Source organism: Triticum aestivum, chromosome 6D (genome assembly GCF_018294505.1).
Source record: "Triticum aestivum cultivar Chinese Spring chromosome 6D, IWGSC CS RefSeq v2.1, whole genome shotgun sequence".
Lineage (NCBI taxonomy): Eukaryota > Viridiplantae > Streptophyta > Magnoliopsida > Poales > Poaceae > Triticum > Triticum aestivum.
This window is the reverse complement of record NC_057811.1, coordinates 416176263-416193959: the sequence shown is the minus strand read 5'-3', so window position 1 is coordinate 416193959 and position 17697 is coordinate 416176263. Positions and strand designations below refer to the sequence as shown.

At 45.5% G+C, this 17697-nt stretch overlaps 1 protein-coding gene and 1 long non-coding RNA gene across 2 annotated transcripts; one reads left to right on the top strand and one right to left on the bottom strand.

Annotated features, from left to right (window-relative positions):
• Nucleotides 1-5767: 5767 nt before the first annotated feature.
• Nucleotides 5768-8402, bottom strand: LOC123141813 (uncharacterized). Its single transcript, XR_006470430.1, has 3 exons — nucleotides 8336-8402; nucleotides 7372-7547; nucleotides 5768-5869 (listed from the first exon to the last, which is right to left on the bottom strand). It is a non-coding gene; the product is annotated as an uncharacterized lncRNA (long non-coding RNA).
• Nucleotides 6692-10511, top strand: LOC123141812 (putative NAC domain-containing protein 94). The gene is made up of 3 exons (XM_044560882.1): nucleotides 6692-7506; nucleotides 8277-8581; nucleotides 8963-10511. Exons 1-3 carry the CDS (start codon nucleotides 7320-7322, stop codon nucleotides 9641-9643), a joined length of 1173 nt encoding a protein of 390 aa, XP_044416817.1. The 5' UTR covers nucleotides 6692-7319; the 3' UTR covers nucleotides 9644-10511.
• The last annotated feature ends 7186 nt before the right edge of the window (nucleotides 10512-17697 follow it).

Below are 17697 nucleotides of genomic sequence, written 5' to 3'. Positions count from 1 at the left end.
TCGCATTACACTTCGCTGCTCCCGGAGGACAGCGCCCGGCCGACGGCAGGATCTGTCCGGCACGATTCAATAGCGTCGACTCACCGGGCGCTCGGATCCTCTGGGGCTGGATCATCGCAGTCCCAGCAGCCTTTAAATCTCTCCTTCCCCATCTCCGGTCGGGCGAAGTATGAGACCCACCGGGACCAGAGTGTCCGCCGTGGGAAGGAGATGATAAGGGTTGCCGAGGCCCGACTCGCTGCCGACATGGCGGCCGCGGAGGCGACTGATGCGGTGGCGCGGGCGGCCACAGAGGAAGAAGCCATCTGCGCCCGCATTGTGAAGAAGCGGCAGCGGAGGAACATGCGCACCCTCGCCTGAGAGCACAATTGGAAGATCCATGCCATGGTCGGACTGCCACAGAAGGAGAAGGAGGACATTGACGGTGAGGAAAGCTCTGGCGACGAGCAGATCCGGCTCGATCCCTACCGCGTCTTCGACCGGTACTTCCGCGACAAGGACGACAAGGGCGCCGGGAAGGGCAAGGGCAGCCGTGGATGATCTTCTCCAGCATAGCCAAGTATGCCAAACTTTGGTAGTCCGATGGCATGTTTAGTGATTTAGTAGCCAGACGATGTGTGTAATGCATCGACGTAGTTGCATGAGTTTGTATGGATTTGAGGCACGGTAATTAAGCTATCCAGTTGTTAGAAGACAAATTTGAGACTTGACCGGTCAGTGTTCGTGGACACGCCCAGGCGCTCCGTGGGCGTTTGAGATGTCGGATTTGCCAAGTTCGGATGTAGATGCTCTTACATGTGAGACTCCGTGATACAGGAGACTACAGTACCTGCTGCAGTGCACTGCACGTGAGCCCTCTTTGTTTGTGTAGATATGAACAGATCAACATTTTTCAAGACCTGGACTCCGGTGTACGTAGCGGTAGTGGCGACCAAGAAGAGTCGAGGAGTAGTAATACGGAGGTTTGACCGCATGAAACTCTGCAAGGAAAGTACACCCCCTCGCCTAGAAGTCATGAACAGATCGCACAGACAGATCCAGCGGTACTGTGAATCAGGGCCTCTCTTCGGACACTCGCTTCGTTTGCACGTAACATGCATTATGGAGTTCCAGCCCGAGCGTACGTCCCAGTGCACCGCGCATCCATGCATGCATGCACGACTGGACTAATCGGGGTGGCTCCGCGGCTTGCTCTGTGAATCTGTGACCGCGGCTCTCTCGTTCTCCGCTGCCCGCCTCGTTCCGGGCTGCTGCACGGTTGTTTTCGTCCCGTGTTTCCGTCGGCGTCGTTCGACGAGTGTGGTGGAGTGAGAGCTACTCCTCATCCCGTTTCGGGGTTCTCCGGCCCGGTCTGGGAACCGGAGAGCCCGGCATGCATTATGATGGCTTGGTGTAGCGTAGCGTCCCATGTTTGACACGTACGTACGGTGCATTTGGAGCACTAAATAATCCTGGCTTAAGTCATGGGCTACATACAGTCAAAGACGCGGCGAAACAAGACATAAACTGTACATCTCGAAGCTGAAAACCTTGAGGCGACCACACCTAAATCACCCAATATTACCATTGTCTATTTCAAAGCCGGCAAATGTTCAAACAGAAAACGCATTCATTTATGTTAGAAGGGAGAACGAGGGTTTTGGTAGAATAGTTGTTTTATTGCTTGAGCCTCGTGGGCATATATATAGAAGTGCATGGTCATCTTGGAGTACAAGACAAAGTACAATAAATTCTACGCTATCCTATGTTTCCTAAATAAACAATATACTCAACATCCCCCGCAGTCACAACAGTAGCGACGCAGACGGTGAGACTGGAGAAGAATCCGAAGGTAAGCCGACGGACACCCCCCCCCCCCCCAGCCATGCATCGCGGAGTCGTGGCTGGAGTGGAAACCGACGAGGTTGCTCAAGCAAGGCGGTAGCCCTTTGTGCCATATGTCGAGGTAGCTGAGCGCGTGTGTGGTGGAGCCGTGGTCGAGGTAGCCGTGCGAAGAATGCCGTGGTCGATGTCGAGTCGGGGTGGTCGGTGTCGAGGAAGTCGCCGTGGAGCCGCGGGCGCAAGGAGGCGTCGTGTTAGTCATAGGCGCAGTGGTGTCGAAGTAGTGGTGCGCCGGGAAGAAGACGGTGTTGACGAAGCGTCGCGCCGGGTTTGCCAAACCCGGGGACACGTCGTAGACGAAGGCACGCGTCGGTGTTGCCAGCATCGGGCATGCGTAGACGGACGAAGACGAAGTTGACGAAGCGTCACACCAGGCTTGCCAGGCCCGGGGACACTTCGTGGAAGAAGGCACGCATCAGTGTTGCCAGCACCGGGCATGCGTAGACTGGGACCTGCACGAGCTGCACGCCATGTCGGAGAAGTCGGAGAGGCCGGCAGAGAAGGACTCGATGACGGTTGCGGTGCCAATCGACGCGGGGCCGATGTCGCCCGCGGTTATCGGAGTAGACGAAGTGGTCGGGGTAGATGACGGCGACGCTGGCGATGGGCTGGTGCTGGACGAAACGAAGGAGGTGGACGGGCGGCGACGAAGGCTACGAGGGTAGTGGCGGCGGCGGCCTGACGGCGGGCGGCGCGACTAGGTTAGGAGCGCGGCGGCGATGCTCGAAGTAGGCGAGGAACCTAATAGCGTGACGAAGACCGGCACGGACGGTGGCGTTCCCGCACCGAGGGAGATGGCGCGGCGCATACCACGGGAGGTCGACGCGCGGTGACGGCGGAGTGGACCGCGGGCCGCGGCGCTATGGCCCGAAGGGGCGATGCAGCGGCGGCGGGCAGGTCGGGGCGACGGCGGGAAGACCTCGGGGCGGTGGCGGAGACGGCGGGCCGCGGCGCTACAGCCCGAAGGGGCGGCGCGGCGGCGGAGCGTGGGTCGGTGCAACCGCGGGGACGACCTCGGGACGGCGGCATGGACCACGTGCCACGCTCGCTACGGCCCGACGGGGCGACGCAGCGTCGGTGCGAGGGTCGGTGCAGCCACGGGGACGGCCTGAAGCGAACAGCCTCGGGTGGCGGTGGACCGGGGGCCGCGGCACTACGGCCCGAAAGGGCTACACAGCGGTGATGCGGGTCGGTGCAGCCGGAAGAAGAGCCACGGGGCGGCGGCGCTGCGGCCCGGTGGGGCGACGCAGCGGCAGCCCGTTGCTCGATCGGTAGAGGGCCGCGCTGAACTCGGGACGGTCTTCAAGGGGCCTGCGGTGGCGCACGCAACCGACGGGTCAGGTCGGTCGCATGACGTAGATGAGGCGGATCGTGGCGGCGGTCGGGTGATCAATCCGATCGCGCGCGAGGCCGGGGACGCCATTCGGTGGAGGCAGGGTGGCGGCAGAGTCCGAGATGAAGCCAGCGAGGACGGTCGGCAGGGCAGCCGTACAGGCGCGACGTAGAACGAAGGGCGGGCCGGCGCGCGAATGACGACTATGATGGGCCGCCGAATGGCGCGAGGCCGCCGGGTCAGGGCGATGTAGGTGTCCCGGTCGGAGCAGGGCAGTGACGGCTGGTGTAGATCAACAGGCGGGCCGACGCACGGACGACGGCCGTGAGGGTCCGCCTATCGCGCAAGGCCGCCGGGTCGGTGCAGAAGCCGGCCGGTCGCGCCGGTGTCGAAGTAGAGGCGCGTGGGTGTCGACGACGACAGCGTGTGACGCAAACCGATCAAGCATAGATCGAAAAACCAAAAAGAAAACGCCGATCAAAATGACCGATGAGAGAGAGAAGACTCCGGATCAAAGGATCGGGAAAAAGACTCTCTAGGGCAACCGGTCAACACGACCGGCGGACAAACCCTAGGTACGGGCGGCACGACCCCCGGCGGCGGTCATGGAGGCCGACCGCCCCGTGGGCGGCACGTGGGTGCAAAAGCGGCGGCGGCTAGGGTTTACGATCCAGGTAAGGCTGATACCATGTTAGAAGGGATAGAGGAAGGGTTTTGATGGAATACTTGTTTTATTGCTTGAGTCTTGTGGGCATATATATATTTACTATTCATCATCATAGTCATCTTGGAATAAATCCTACACTATCCTATGTTTCCTAAATAAACATTACACTCAACAATTTATGATGCAATAAGTATGTCATCTGTGCTCACTGCTCAGTGTCTGAAAACAAAAAAACAAGAGCAGTAGTAGTGGAGAAACGCTGAGAAGGGTTTGGGCCGTTTTCCGGGGTCGAACTTTGCCAAAAACGCCAAGTTTACCCGGCCCCGAGGGAGCCACTGTCCCAGGCCACACGTGCACGGGGGCATCGGACGAGGTGCAAAGCTCAGCGTGCCACGCGGTTACACGCACAAACACGGCCTCGGCGCATCGATTGGCCGCTTAGGAAGGAAGAGTACAGACTACAGAGGGATTAAATTGGGAGTCTGCACCCTGGAAACATGGGATCCTGGATGCTAACAAACTTATTACAGGGGCCACGAATACCGAGGGGCATGCGACGGAGGAGACTTGAACCGGAAGGGTTTGACCCCAGCCGCCCGCGTAGGGTAGCAGCACGTAGGTAACATCAAACGAGAGGCCGCACGAGCGGGCTGATGCACACGACCCGATCAACGGACAAGCACGAGTGAGTAGGAGAGATGCAGCTGCGTCTGGCCCACCGGTCAGTGACCGACTCGCACCGTCGCCCTCCCGACCATTTCAGGACGCATGATGTAGAACAACAGATGTTTTTTCCTTCGAGGAACCGGCGGGAGTATACAGAGGTAGAGGTGATAAGTTTTTGAAGAGAACTACCTCTTCATTTAGGCGAAAAAGATGGGTTATGTACAGAGGTGATAGGTTTTTGAAGGAATCTGCCTTTTCATTTAGACGAGAATAAGAGATGGGTTATGTGGAGAGGTGATAAGTTTTTGAAGGAATCTGCCTTTCCATTTACACAAAAAAGATGGTTATGCGTGAAGTTGACAAAAACCCTGAAGAACACTACTGATGCAGTAACTCATTGCAAATCTGTAAAACAAGTGTACAGATGCACCCATCAGTAAGGTCTTCAGTAGTTAGTCACCGACAAGAGGCCAGTGGGTAGCACTCGTGGATGGATGCAGCAGCACTCCTAGTACAGGAAACGAGTATGAACTCCCAAACCTCAATAGAAAAGAACTGCGTGGGTATCCACGAACCGACTCGTAGCATTAGGCCACAGAGGTTTGACCCTAAGACCATCTATAATCCCCTATTAGCAGCGACCTCCCAACACCATTTAATTCGAAGGTCCTTGCACTGTTGGGTGCTCGGAGGACAGGGTCTGCAAAAAACTTGGGTCCATGGGATTTTGGGTTCCATACTTTCTTTTTCTTCTCTCTCTGGTTGGTGGTGAAGAATGAGGAGGCTACACTTGGATCCATGCAGGATTTTCGCATCAATGTCTGTAGAAGTTCCCTGTGATGCGCCCAATGCTGCACGAACGGGCAGGTCTGGACTTTTCCGGTTAAAGTATGGTGGCATGTGACTATGATGGTAGCCTAGTGACAGTGAGGCATCTTCATTTTTCCCATACCTTGGCTTCTTTCACCTTAGCAGCTGTAGCCCCATATGCATCCATGGTGCAAGCATGCAGATGGACAAGTTTTATCACATGCCAGAATACTTCCTTCAGAAGAGCAACCGATTTGTCGAGAAATATGATAGTGCAGATTATACAAGAAAACATAATGTACTCCCTCCGTCCGGAATTACTTGTCATCAAAATGGATGAAAATGAATGTATCTAGAACTAAAATACATCTAGATACATCCATTTCAATGACAAGTATTTCCGGACGGAGGGAGTATAAAGGATGAGGACTAACCTTTGCTTGAAGCTGGAATTGGTTGGGCAGGTGAAATAGTCAAGAGAGGTGTGCATCTAGTCCATACCAATGGATGTGCTGTTACAGACAAACGTAGGACTTTCAGAGTAGTGACAACCGAATGCGTACAAAGGTAGTTAACCCCCCTTGGCTGTAACACATCAGCAACTAATACATCACTATCCATAGAGTAAACTAATGACTAAGGCCAGATTTAACTCAGGTTTGACCATTCACATGCTTACAACAGCCAGAGACATTAGCATCTTTTCAATGGGACAGATGAGTAATTTTACCGGATATGACTCGTCTTTTTGGCTCCATTCTAGGAATGAGAAACGTGTAACTACCAAGGTGAGTGATCGGTGTTTCCCTCATTGTTTTTTTTACTGAAAATATGATTTCATAAGCATCAGTTTCCCATTCAGAACTTGTTGTTCTTCTATTTTCTGTCAGGGGCAATGTTCAAATTAGGAGCACGCAAATTGAGCAAATAATGCATTCAAATTCCTAAGCAATATTCTTTGACTCCCATTTTCGCTACCGTTTAGCAGTTATCCTTAAAACATACAGTAAATTATAAAGGTGAGAGAGAAAAAGATAAGAATGAAAGGGAAAAGGCATGATTTGGAAGGAATTTTTGGATCAGGAGCGGGATCAAACGTGGGGAGGGGATATAGATGTTGATGCCAATGTAAAATATAGTTGCTGTCAGAGGGAATTACACTCCCAGTGTTCCAATATAAAACTGTACTTGGAATTTGGAAGTCTCTTGATGTCTTGGGAATTGTTACTTACACACCAACTATGGACAAGGAAGCCACAATAAAAAACATTAAGCTAGCAATCTAGTGAGCTAGTAGATTATTCTCTCAGAAGACATAATTATAAGCAGTAACACATATGTCTGAACTATGTCAGATGCAAAGCAACGTTAATTAACTAATTGCTAAGTAATCTAAAGAATGCTAATCCCAAAATGGCAGCAGAATTTGTACAGTTCATCGAGATCCTCGTCATGGAGTAAAGACCAAAGAGACCCTATAACAAGAGTTCAACGACAGGTGTATTCTAAAGATCTGCTATAAGAGCCTGTTCTTGCGTGTGTGCAAAGGTGTGAACAATAAGCCGAATAGCAGGAAGGAAGACCCTACAAAGGGAGCAGCTAAGAGAGCTAAGCGCAAGTCTGGGACTTAAGCTTGAGCTTCCTTCTCTCCTTAAGTAGCTGCATGCCAGTAGTTCCCTGATAGTTTTCCTGCTCGCTTTGCTTGATAAGGAACAGGCAGTGCTTAGAGCTAGGTTCTTTAGGTTAGTTCAATCTTACGTTCAAGTCGTCGAGCGTGATCCCTCTTCCACCTCCAGTAATCAGTAGAAACCCAAATCCTTAGCTATTCCTGTCCAGTAAAGTCTCACCTAACACATCAGTCATTAGGGTTTAGTACGCTCCTGATAACTAGGGCTAAGGTTAGCTTTGATTGGGCTAGTTACTTAGCATCCAGCCACCGGTTTGTTTTACGGTGGTGAAGATATGGAGGAGATCAGGAGTGATGACATGGAGAAGCAAGACGAAGTTATGTTACCTGGCTTCAGGTTTCATCCAACTGATGAAGAGCTCGTCAGGTTCTACCTCAAGAGAAAAATCCAGCAGAAGTCCCTTCCGATTGAGCTTATCAGGCAGCTAGACATCTACAAGTTTGATCCATGGGATCTCCCAAGTAAGCTTCTATAAACCCCTTGTGAACTATCTTTTGCTTCTCTGCACAGACCAATAAAGAGCTATGAAGCCTTTCTACTCTGCAATAAGAACATTACTTGCTCATATATCTTCTCTCTGCATGACCGGGATGAAGCATACATGCTCCATCTTGTTGGTACCTCGTATTTGAGTACATATTTTCTTTTCCCACTAGTTTAACAAGAGCAAACTCTGACAATATTACATACATATTTTGGTTAGTTGTCTATTTGAGGTTGTGCTACTGCATAGGGTTTTTTCCACCTCTTTTCTAGTGTCCACGAGTAGACAGCACCTACATATGATGAAGCCAAAGAAATTTTAGGGTTAAACCTCGGAAAAAAGCTTACCCGTGTAATTATCAGGATTGGAGTAACTACTAACTATAGTAAATAACTGCATGCACCTTGACCAATATGATGTTGAGAGACTTGGTATATGATATCCCATCTTTGAGTTTACATGATCCTGCTACTGTAATGCTTACCGAATATGCCTTCTAGTGGTTCATCATGTTAAGGCTGAATAGTTGATTTATAAGTTTCAAAGTTGGTTTCTCCATGGTTAATAAGTCTTGCAGGCATGATTCATGTGTATATCTCACTATCATTTCTTGACCATGATTGCACCAAACAGGGCATAGGATTAAGTTAACTGATCTTTGGTTATGCACTGAGTTGCTTAATAGACGCCGTGAAACTTCTTTTTGCTCACGCTTACTTACCAAAACCTTTTATTTTCTCAATGAAGAACTAGCAAGCACTGGAGAGAAGGAGTGGTATTTCTACTGCCCAAGGGATAGGAAGTACCGGAACAGCACAAGGCCTAACAGGGTGACCGGAGCAGGCTTCTGGAAGGCCACCGGAACCGACAGACCAATCTACTCCTCCGATGGAAGCAAGTGTATAGGCTTGAAGAAGTCTCTCGTCTTTTACAAGGGTAGAGCGGCCAAAGGTGTCAAAACTGACTGGATGATGCATGAGTTTCGGCTCCCATCACTCACCGATCCTTCCTTGCCGCAGAAGAAGCCACTGGAGAAGACCATTCCACCAAATGTAAGCAACTTGCATGCTGCAACTTTGAGAGAAAATATCTCTGAATTTTTCACTGAACATGTGAAGTTGAATGTACTTATGTAGGATGCCCTCTAACTCTTGAAGAACATTGCTGCTACTTTAAAAACACATCTCTTCCAAATATTATACTAAGATAATTTGTAATCTATTTCTTTCGGAAAAATATAAGGACAGTAAAACTGCAAATGCCTAGCAGATATATATAGCACAATGAAAATGTTCAGACTATAGTGAATTTTATTATGTCAGACATGGATTCGCTTAATCTTTCCTCTCTGTTATAAGTGTAAGATATTGTTTACCATTCACAAGAAAATCACTAACCAACACTTTTTCTATCTATTTTCCCCTCATGAGCAGGATTCCTGGGCAATCTGCAGGATTTTCAAGAAAACCAATGCCACAGCGCAGAGAGCGCTCTCACACTCATGGGTCTCTCCTCCCTTACCCAGCATAAATGGAGCCTACATTCCTCCCCACTTACAGACCACACACAGAAGTCGACACGCCTCAGAGAACACATCATCGGCAATGACCAACATCATCTCCTCCAACATCCAGTTCAGCAGCAGTGGCTATTTTCCTTCAATAGTTTCCTCCTGTCAGAGTACTCTCAACATCATTGACAGCATCAGCAGGCCAGCTACATCCATAGTTCTCCCCCCGTCAGATGCAGAGCATCAGGCCATGAGTATCCTCTCAGCAATCCCGCTCGATCTTCCGGCTGGGATGGACATTGCATCGATGGTTATGAACGCATCACCCATCACACTCTCCAACATGGACAGATCAGCCCCCATGAACATTGAGTTTGCGCAACCGCAACAATGCAACAACAACAGCAACATGATCAGCAGATGCATGGTCGACTTGCCTGATATCGGCAACAACATCAACGGAACTCAACGGTCCATCAATTTCCCATTCAACAACCTGCAAGTGCCGCTTTCTGATGACTGGAGAGCGGCCGTGCCTTGGGACTCGCTCCCTTGCACCACCGAGGCCTCGACGAATTACCAGCCGACCAAATGCTACACTTAGTTTGTACTCTGTAGCAATGTAGATTTGGTTTTAGAGTGGAGTAGAGATTAGCACCTACCTCCATCTGCTAGTATTACAGTTAGCGTGCAGAGGTATTAGAGTTTCGCTCTGTTAACAGTGAAGCTAACAGAACTGATGTGTGCTAGTACTATGTAGCTTGAATTCGTGCAACTAATCACCCTTCTGTGCAACGTAGGAGCTGTTGTAGGTTGTAGCCGTGTCATGTGTAAACATAGCTCAGCTCCAATTTTGTCCATAGTTGCATTGCATGTACTGCAGAATTGTGCTATGTGTGTTTTCTGAAGGAACTGCCTAATCTGATCGTCTCCACTTCTTTTTTCCCCTAGTTTTGAGAAAAATGGAGGGTTGTCGGTGCACGTGCCTTGTGTAAGAGGATCACTAGTATCAGAATTCAGAAGAACAGTTTGCTTACACGACATCGAGGAGAAGGAACAGTCCGCTTGCCTGACAACATGATCGTCCGCCGCGCGCGCGGTAGGACTTGGCTCTGAACTGGCGGCGATTCATACAGTCTGCCCTGGTTAGCTCACGAAGCCTCGTACCTTGCGGCGCCGTGGCTCGTGCGCGCGATCCGCTGCAGCGGCGACGGCGAGCCCCGCGTTGCGCATCGGCGCCTGGCAGTCTCGGTGGTGCATTTCGCCGAACGAGCAGTGCGCGTTCCCCAGGCACGGCTTGCGGCCTGCTATGTATGCAGGGAAATTCGCCGAATGGCGGCTGCCCCTGTCTCTTGCTCGCATCGGATCTGAGGTCTCGACGGAGCACACGAGAGTTCTTGACGTTTGCGGCGGCCGGCAGATGATGGAAGAGCGGTTGCCGGCCCTGCCGCCAGAAGCTGCGGAGAAATTGACGTTTCAGATTAGAACCTGGCCGATAGCGCTTTTTTTTTTTTTAAGAAACGGCTGCGAGCTCTCTTTTTTAACACAGTACATGCAAGCGCTCATATATACGCGTATATACTCACTCTATGAACTTATACGCACACATTATCCTTACGAGCACCTTGGAGAGACTGAGCCGGCATGCCATCTTTAAATTTTACGAAGTCACCGTAGGCGCCTCGTAACCGACGTGAACGTCTCCTCCCACTGAAAGCGTATCGCCGCAAATTCTAAAATAAATTCAGGATAAATGCGCGCACTAAAATTTAAACCCTGATGGGCTGGGGATACCACTGTCCTCCTACCATCAAACCACAGGTTGGTTTCCTAATCGACGTTGTTGGCGCCAGTTGGCGATCCTGGCGCTCAAGCGTGGACGATTGTGCGCCAGCCCGGATCGCTTGATTGTCGCACGATCGTTCCTCGTTAGTTTCGCCCGCCCGCTTGGGGCGCCTTTATCAAATTCCCTATTTGACGCGCATTGCGTTAGGGTGCTCCTTTTAGCCGCGTACATCGCGCCAGGAACAGCGAGCATGCACCCCTCTACCCCCACCCCGCTCCCTCCTCGCCCCTCATGGGCCAGCCCATGTGCGAGGCGGGAAAAACGCAAAGCACCTTTTTTTTTGCTTATTTTTTATCTAACTTTTTTTCTATTTTAAAAATAATTTTCTATTTCAAAAAATTTGCAAAATGTGAAACGTTCATGAATTCAAAAAAATTCATGATTTGAAAAATGTTCGGGAAATGCTAAATGCACATGGATTCAAAATTTGTTCACCCGATTCAAAAGAAGTTCTTGAATTCAAAAAATATTCGTGATTTGAAAAGAATGAACATTTTTAATTAGAATTTTCTAATATTGACAAACAAGTTTTTGTATTTGATGAACAAATTTTCAGTTCGATTAATTTTTTTTGAACTTGATCAGCAAACTTTGTATTCAAGAACATTTGTTTTCATAAATGGATGAACAAATTTTGAATTCAATGAAAATATTTGAATTTGATGAACATTTTCTGCAAATCTATGAACAAATTTCCAATTTGATGCACATTTTGTAATTCAATGAACAAACTTTGAATTTCCATGAACATTTTTTAAATCCAATGAACAATATTTGAAAAAAATGTTCATGATTTCAAAATCTGTTCACTCATTTGAAAGGTGTTTTCAAAATTGAAAGAGAAAATGTTAAATTAAACAAAATTATGAATTTCATGAACATTTTTTAAACCCAATGAACAAAATTTAAATTCGATGAACATTTTTTACATTGATGAACATTTTTGAAAATCAGTGAACAAAAAATGTTTGCGAATTTGGAAAGCAAATTCAAAACAAAATGAAAAATTAAAGAAGATAAAAGACAAAAGACAAAAGGAAAACAGAAAATGAAAAAAATAAAAAGAACAGAAAAAACGAAAAAAAAGGAAAAACAAAGAAAAAACAAAATAAAGCAAAAAAGAGAAATGGATCGGCAAATACATACACCTGCGCGCGAGGTCAGTCGCAAGCCAGCGATCTACGCGCTGTATAGGAGCCACCGTTGTGTCAAACTGCCGGGGCTTCGCACAGGCGAAGCGACCGAGCGACATGATGGCCCGGCCAATTTTGCTTTACAAAATACACGTTAAATCCAGTTTTGGGAGCCTTCAGAAGATTCCCTGAACAGTTTATTTTTCTTTTGCCCTTTTCTTTTTCTTTCTTTTTTTCCATTTTTCCATGTCATTTTTCTGTTTGTTTTTCTTGTTCTCCTTTCTTTTTTGTTTTCTGTTTATATTTTGTTTCTTTTGACTTTGTCAAGTTTTTTTTTTCTTTCTTCAATTTCTTTCGTGTTTTCAAAATCAGTTAGAAAATTTCAAAAAAACAAAATTTATAAAAAATTAATGAGTTCAGATTTTGCTCTTAATTTAAAAAATGTTCATCTTTCAATATTGTTTGGGATTTTCAAAAAATGTTCCAGTTATTCTAAAACTTGTTTGGAATACTCTGTTCAATTTTTTCACAACTTTTCAGAAAATGTTTAGAATTCAGAAAACGTTTCTGTTTTCAAAAGTTGTTCCCAACTTTTATTTTTTCTTCTTGTTTTCATTTTTCAGGAGTTTTCGGAAATGTTCCTGTTTCTAGAATTGTACGCATGTTTCAGAAAATGTTCATGTTTTCGAGATTTAGTTTGAGTTTGTAGAAAATTTTCCAGAACGTTTTTGTTCAAATTTTCAAAAAAAAAGTCAGAAAATGTTCCCCATTTGTAAAAGTTGTTCACAATATTTTAAAAACGCTCATGTTTCCATTTGCTCAGAGGTTTCAAAAAAGGTTACAGTTTCCAAAATTGCTCGCAAATAAAAAAATGTTTGAGATTCCCAAAAAATGTTCGTGTTTACACAAAATCTTCGCATATCAAAATATTTCTGACTCTTTTCAATTCTTTTTAAAAACATTCAGATTTTCAAAATTTACACAGTTGTTTTCTAAATAATAATAAAAATTGTTCAGAATTCAAGAAAATATCAATATAGATTGTTCCAACATTTTGAAAATTGTTCAGAATTCAGAATTCAAAAAAGCTGTTCCAACGTTTACACAAATTTGCAATTCTTTTTCGAAAATGTTGACTTTATTATGAAATTTTGTTTGAATTTTTTTTGTGTTTTTCACAAACTATTTTGAAATTTCCAATTGTGTTCACATTATTTCGTTCGTGTTTTCTGATATGTGTTATCAACAAGATATCAATATAGTACACGTAAAGAAAATAGCATGCTACAAGGGAATATCTCACAATATTAAGTACTTTTCTTCGTGAGTAGCCATGTGCTTTTCTTCGTGAGTAGCCATCTGCCCTAGTGGCTAGCAGCGCTTGTGTTGGATAGGGATGTCCCGTGTACAATTCCTCTGATCGTCGCTTTGATTTTTTTCGTTTTTTACTGATATATACACATATCGCATGGTGCCTTTCAGAGGGGAAACAAATGAAAAAAAGGAAAAATGGAGAAGAAAGAAGAAAGGAGAAAAAAATGGATAAGAAAGAAGAAAGGAGAAAAAATGGATAATAAAGTATTAGAAAAATAATTTAGCTTTTTAAAATGTGTATAGGAAAAATGTTGACCATGTATTCAAACAATTAATATTGCATTAGAAAAATTGTTAATCAAACATTTGAAAAAATGATAAATGTTTATAGAAAAAATGTTGCCATGTGTCATAAAAAATGTTAATCTTGTATTTGAAAAATCTTAAAAGTGTTTATAGAAAAAATAATGTTGACCATGTGCTAGAAATTTGTTAATTTTGTATTTGGAAAAAATTAATCAACCATTTGAGAAATGTTGAAAATGTGTACAGAAAAAATGTTGAGCATGTATTTAAAAAATATTAAATGTATGTAGCAGAAATGTTGACCAAGTATTCATAAATATTAATATTGCATTTGAAAAAATGTTAATCAAGCATTTGAAAAGTGTTAAATGTGTATAGAACAAATGTTGACCATGTGTAAAAAATGTTGATCTTGTATTTGAAAAATGTTAATCAAGCATTTGAATAATGTTTAAAAGTGTGTATAGAAAAAAATGTTAGTCTTGTATTTGAAAATTGTTAACCAAGCATTTGAATTTTTTTTAAATTTGTATAAAAATTGTTGACCATGTATTAGAAAAAATGTTAAACACATATTTTAAAATTGTTAAATGTGTATTTGCAAAATGTTCTTGATATGAAAAATGTATCATGAAAACCAAAAGAAAGAAAGAAAAATGGAGAAACAATGAAATCCAAAGAAGAAACCAAAGGAAAAACAAAGAAACAAACGCAAAACAATGGAAATCTATGAATACCGACAAAGAAACAAAGAAAAACAAAAAGTTGTTGAAAACTAAGAAGCAAACAAAAAATGAAGAAACAATAAGGAAAAATGAGGAAACCTGACTAGTTCCACCAAGTCGCCTCATATCTCCAGCTAGAAAACCTGACTAGTTCCACCAGCTACCATCCACGGTCGCACCAAGGGATCCCACCCGAGGAGAAGAAATTCTTGACTCTACCTCTATGACGCAAAAATTAATTACAGGTATCTAAAATCTTTATATATTTACCAAATAATGGTCTTGGTAAATGTTTCTCTTCATGAGCATTGGACAACTGGATACATGGTTTTAGGCAAACTATTTGCTGATTCTGGGCAACTGGATACTTGGTTTTAGGCAATTTGATGATTAATTGTGGGCAACTATAACACCTGAAAAGGGGATAAAGATTTTAGAGTGAAGTTGGCTACCTTATTTGTTTTTCTAACTTTAATCCTAATTTGGTCCAGATATGGCTGGTAATCAAAACCGTGGTAGACAACTTACGAGAAAATATGGGGCAGCCCAACACAGCCCCCTCCACCAGTTTTGCGGGTGCGTGTGATCCTGATGAGATGTGATTAGCGGGCAACTCTGTGCATTTTTTTGAACAACTCCATTGTTTTCCTTGGGTAACTAGGCAGTAGCAGAGGAGGAAACGCGCGCGCACACACACAGTCACACTCACACATAGTCATTTGCCCCATATCTCCGTCTAGGAAACCTGACCAGTTCCACCCGGCTCCCCTCTACGGTCGCACCAAGGTATCCCACCCGAGGAGAGGAAAATCTTGACTCCAACTCTATGACACAAACTTAATTGCAGGTATCTAATTTTTTAGATATTTACCAAATGATGGTCTTGGTAATGTTTCTTTTTATGAGGATTGGGCAACTGGATAGATGGTTTTAGGAAAATTGTATAGTTGATTTGGGCAACTGGATACTTGGTTTTAGGCAACTGTATAGTTGACTGTGGGCAACTATGACGCCTGAAAAAATTTAATCTTCTAAAAACACTTCGTGGTTTTAGTTACATCCCCATGACCAACTCCACCATCCTTCCCCTCTATGATTATTCGCCGAGTATTTACGATCATACCAAGGGATCCCATCCCGAGGAGATAAATTCTTGACGCACCTGTATGTCACAAACTTGAAAGGTATCTAAAACCTTTACATATAAGGCAAATTATGGTCTTGGTAATGTTTCTGTTCGTGAGGATTGGACAACTGAATACATGTTTTTAGACAACTATATGGTTGATTGTGGGCTACTATATACATGGTTTTAGGCAATAATATGGTTGATTGTGGGCAATTGGATACATGGTTTTAGGCAACAGTATGGCTGATTGTAGGCAACTATGACACCTAAAAACGAATAAAGAACATACACCTATTCATTTTTGGAGGGGGCTCATAAATAAACTTAATCCCCTAAAAATACTTTGTGGTTTTAGTTATGTCCCCATGACCAGCTCCACACTGCTCCCCCTCTATGATTATTCGTCAAGTATTTACTATCATATCAAGGGATCCCATCCCGAGGATATGAAATCTTTGATGCATATCTATGACACAATCTTAATTGAAAGGTATTTAAAACGTTTAAAATTTAGCCCAAATATGGTCTTGGTTATATTTATGTTCATGAGGATCGGGCAACTGGAAACATGGTTCTAGGTAACTGTATGGGTGATTGTGGACAACTATAACATCTGAAAAGGGGATAAAGAACATGAACATGTTCGTCTTTTTAGGAGCTCACAGATGAACTTAATCCCATAAAAAACATGTGTTGTCTAAGCTAATCACCTCACACATGTGTTGCATGTACGCACACAAAAGCAGAAGCAGCTCAAACACATGTATGCATACACCAGCCACCAGCGGCAGCGGTAGCAGGCTAGGCGCACAGATACCTATAACAGTAGCATGCTAGATGTGTAGGTCTTTGCTTTGACGAGGAAGTCAAAGATCAATCTGGTATGTGCTCTACTTGACGGATCAGACCGCCATGATGGCGAGGGCGAGCATAATTGAACCTGACGCGACTCCAAGTGGGCGACGGCAAGGCCGAGCAAAGCAGAACCGGACACAACCCCAAACGGGCGACGGTGAGGACGAGCAAAATCAAACCAGGCGCAACCTCCGAGCCGACGAACCGAGCACGAGCGCAAATCCGGTGCTATTTCTATGCCTAAACAGACGGTGAACCGAGGACGAGCAAATCCAAACCAGGCGCGAGGAGGCGAGGTGAGGTGGGAGGCACGACCCGAGGCCGCGAGCGAAGAGAGGAGGAGCCGACCGGCGGGCCACGGACAGAGCACAGGGAGGGAGGGAGGGTGGAAAGGGGGTGCCTTCGGGGAAGAGGCAGCGTCGCCAGAGACGGCTTCGGTGGGCGGCGGAAACCGGAGGGGAGTGGGGCTGGGGCTAGTCCCTTTACCAGCTATGATGAGGGCAGAAAGAATATGGAGTTGCTGCTGCAACTAAGCCCGGCATGCACAAGAAAGTTCCTGCCAAAAGAGTGCCAACATCCAAGCCAAGAAAAGTTCCAACAGGAGAAACCATGCAGTTCACTATAGAACAGTCAGATGATGATGTGGTTGGTGGAAAGAAGAAGAAAAGGGCAAGAACCACAACTGCAAAAGTACTTGGAACATCAACCATGGTGAGAGATTCTGAAGATGAAGAAGAGGAAGAGGATGTTGCTCCAGCACCCAAGTCACAAAAGCTGATGGGAGATGCCATCAAGTCTGGGACCGCCCCTTCTAAGCCCAAGACAGCTCCCAAAGCTACTGCTCAAGCTTCAAAGACTTCAAAGCCCAAGAGGAGCACAAGAAATATTCCAGCTGCTGAGAAGAACAAGGCCCCAGTGTCTAAGATTGAAGAAGAAGATGCTGAAGCCCAAGTGCTTAGGAAGCTCAAACCTAAAATTCCAGATCATGATGATAATCATCCAGTGGCAGAAGACATGAAGATCAGAAAGGATGCAGGTCTCAGACTTTGGAGACAGTCTGATTCATATGTTGTGAGAAGAAAAACTGCCGTGGACTACAGGTTCCATACCAAGGAACAACAGGATTTCTATGAGACCATCTTGCTTGACAAGAAGCCCATTGTTTGTGATATGAAGTGGGCTGATTGGGAGTACATCGATGAGAATGAAGACCACTTTCCAGGAGTGCATGAGAGCTTCAGATCATGTGGATTGGACAAGTTTGTGGGACAAAAGCTTACCAAATGGAATGATGAACTCATTATGCAATTCTATTCTACAGCTCATTTCTATCCAGATGGTAGAATTGTT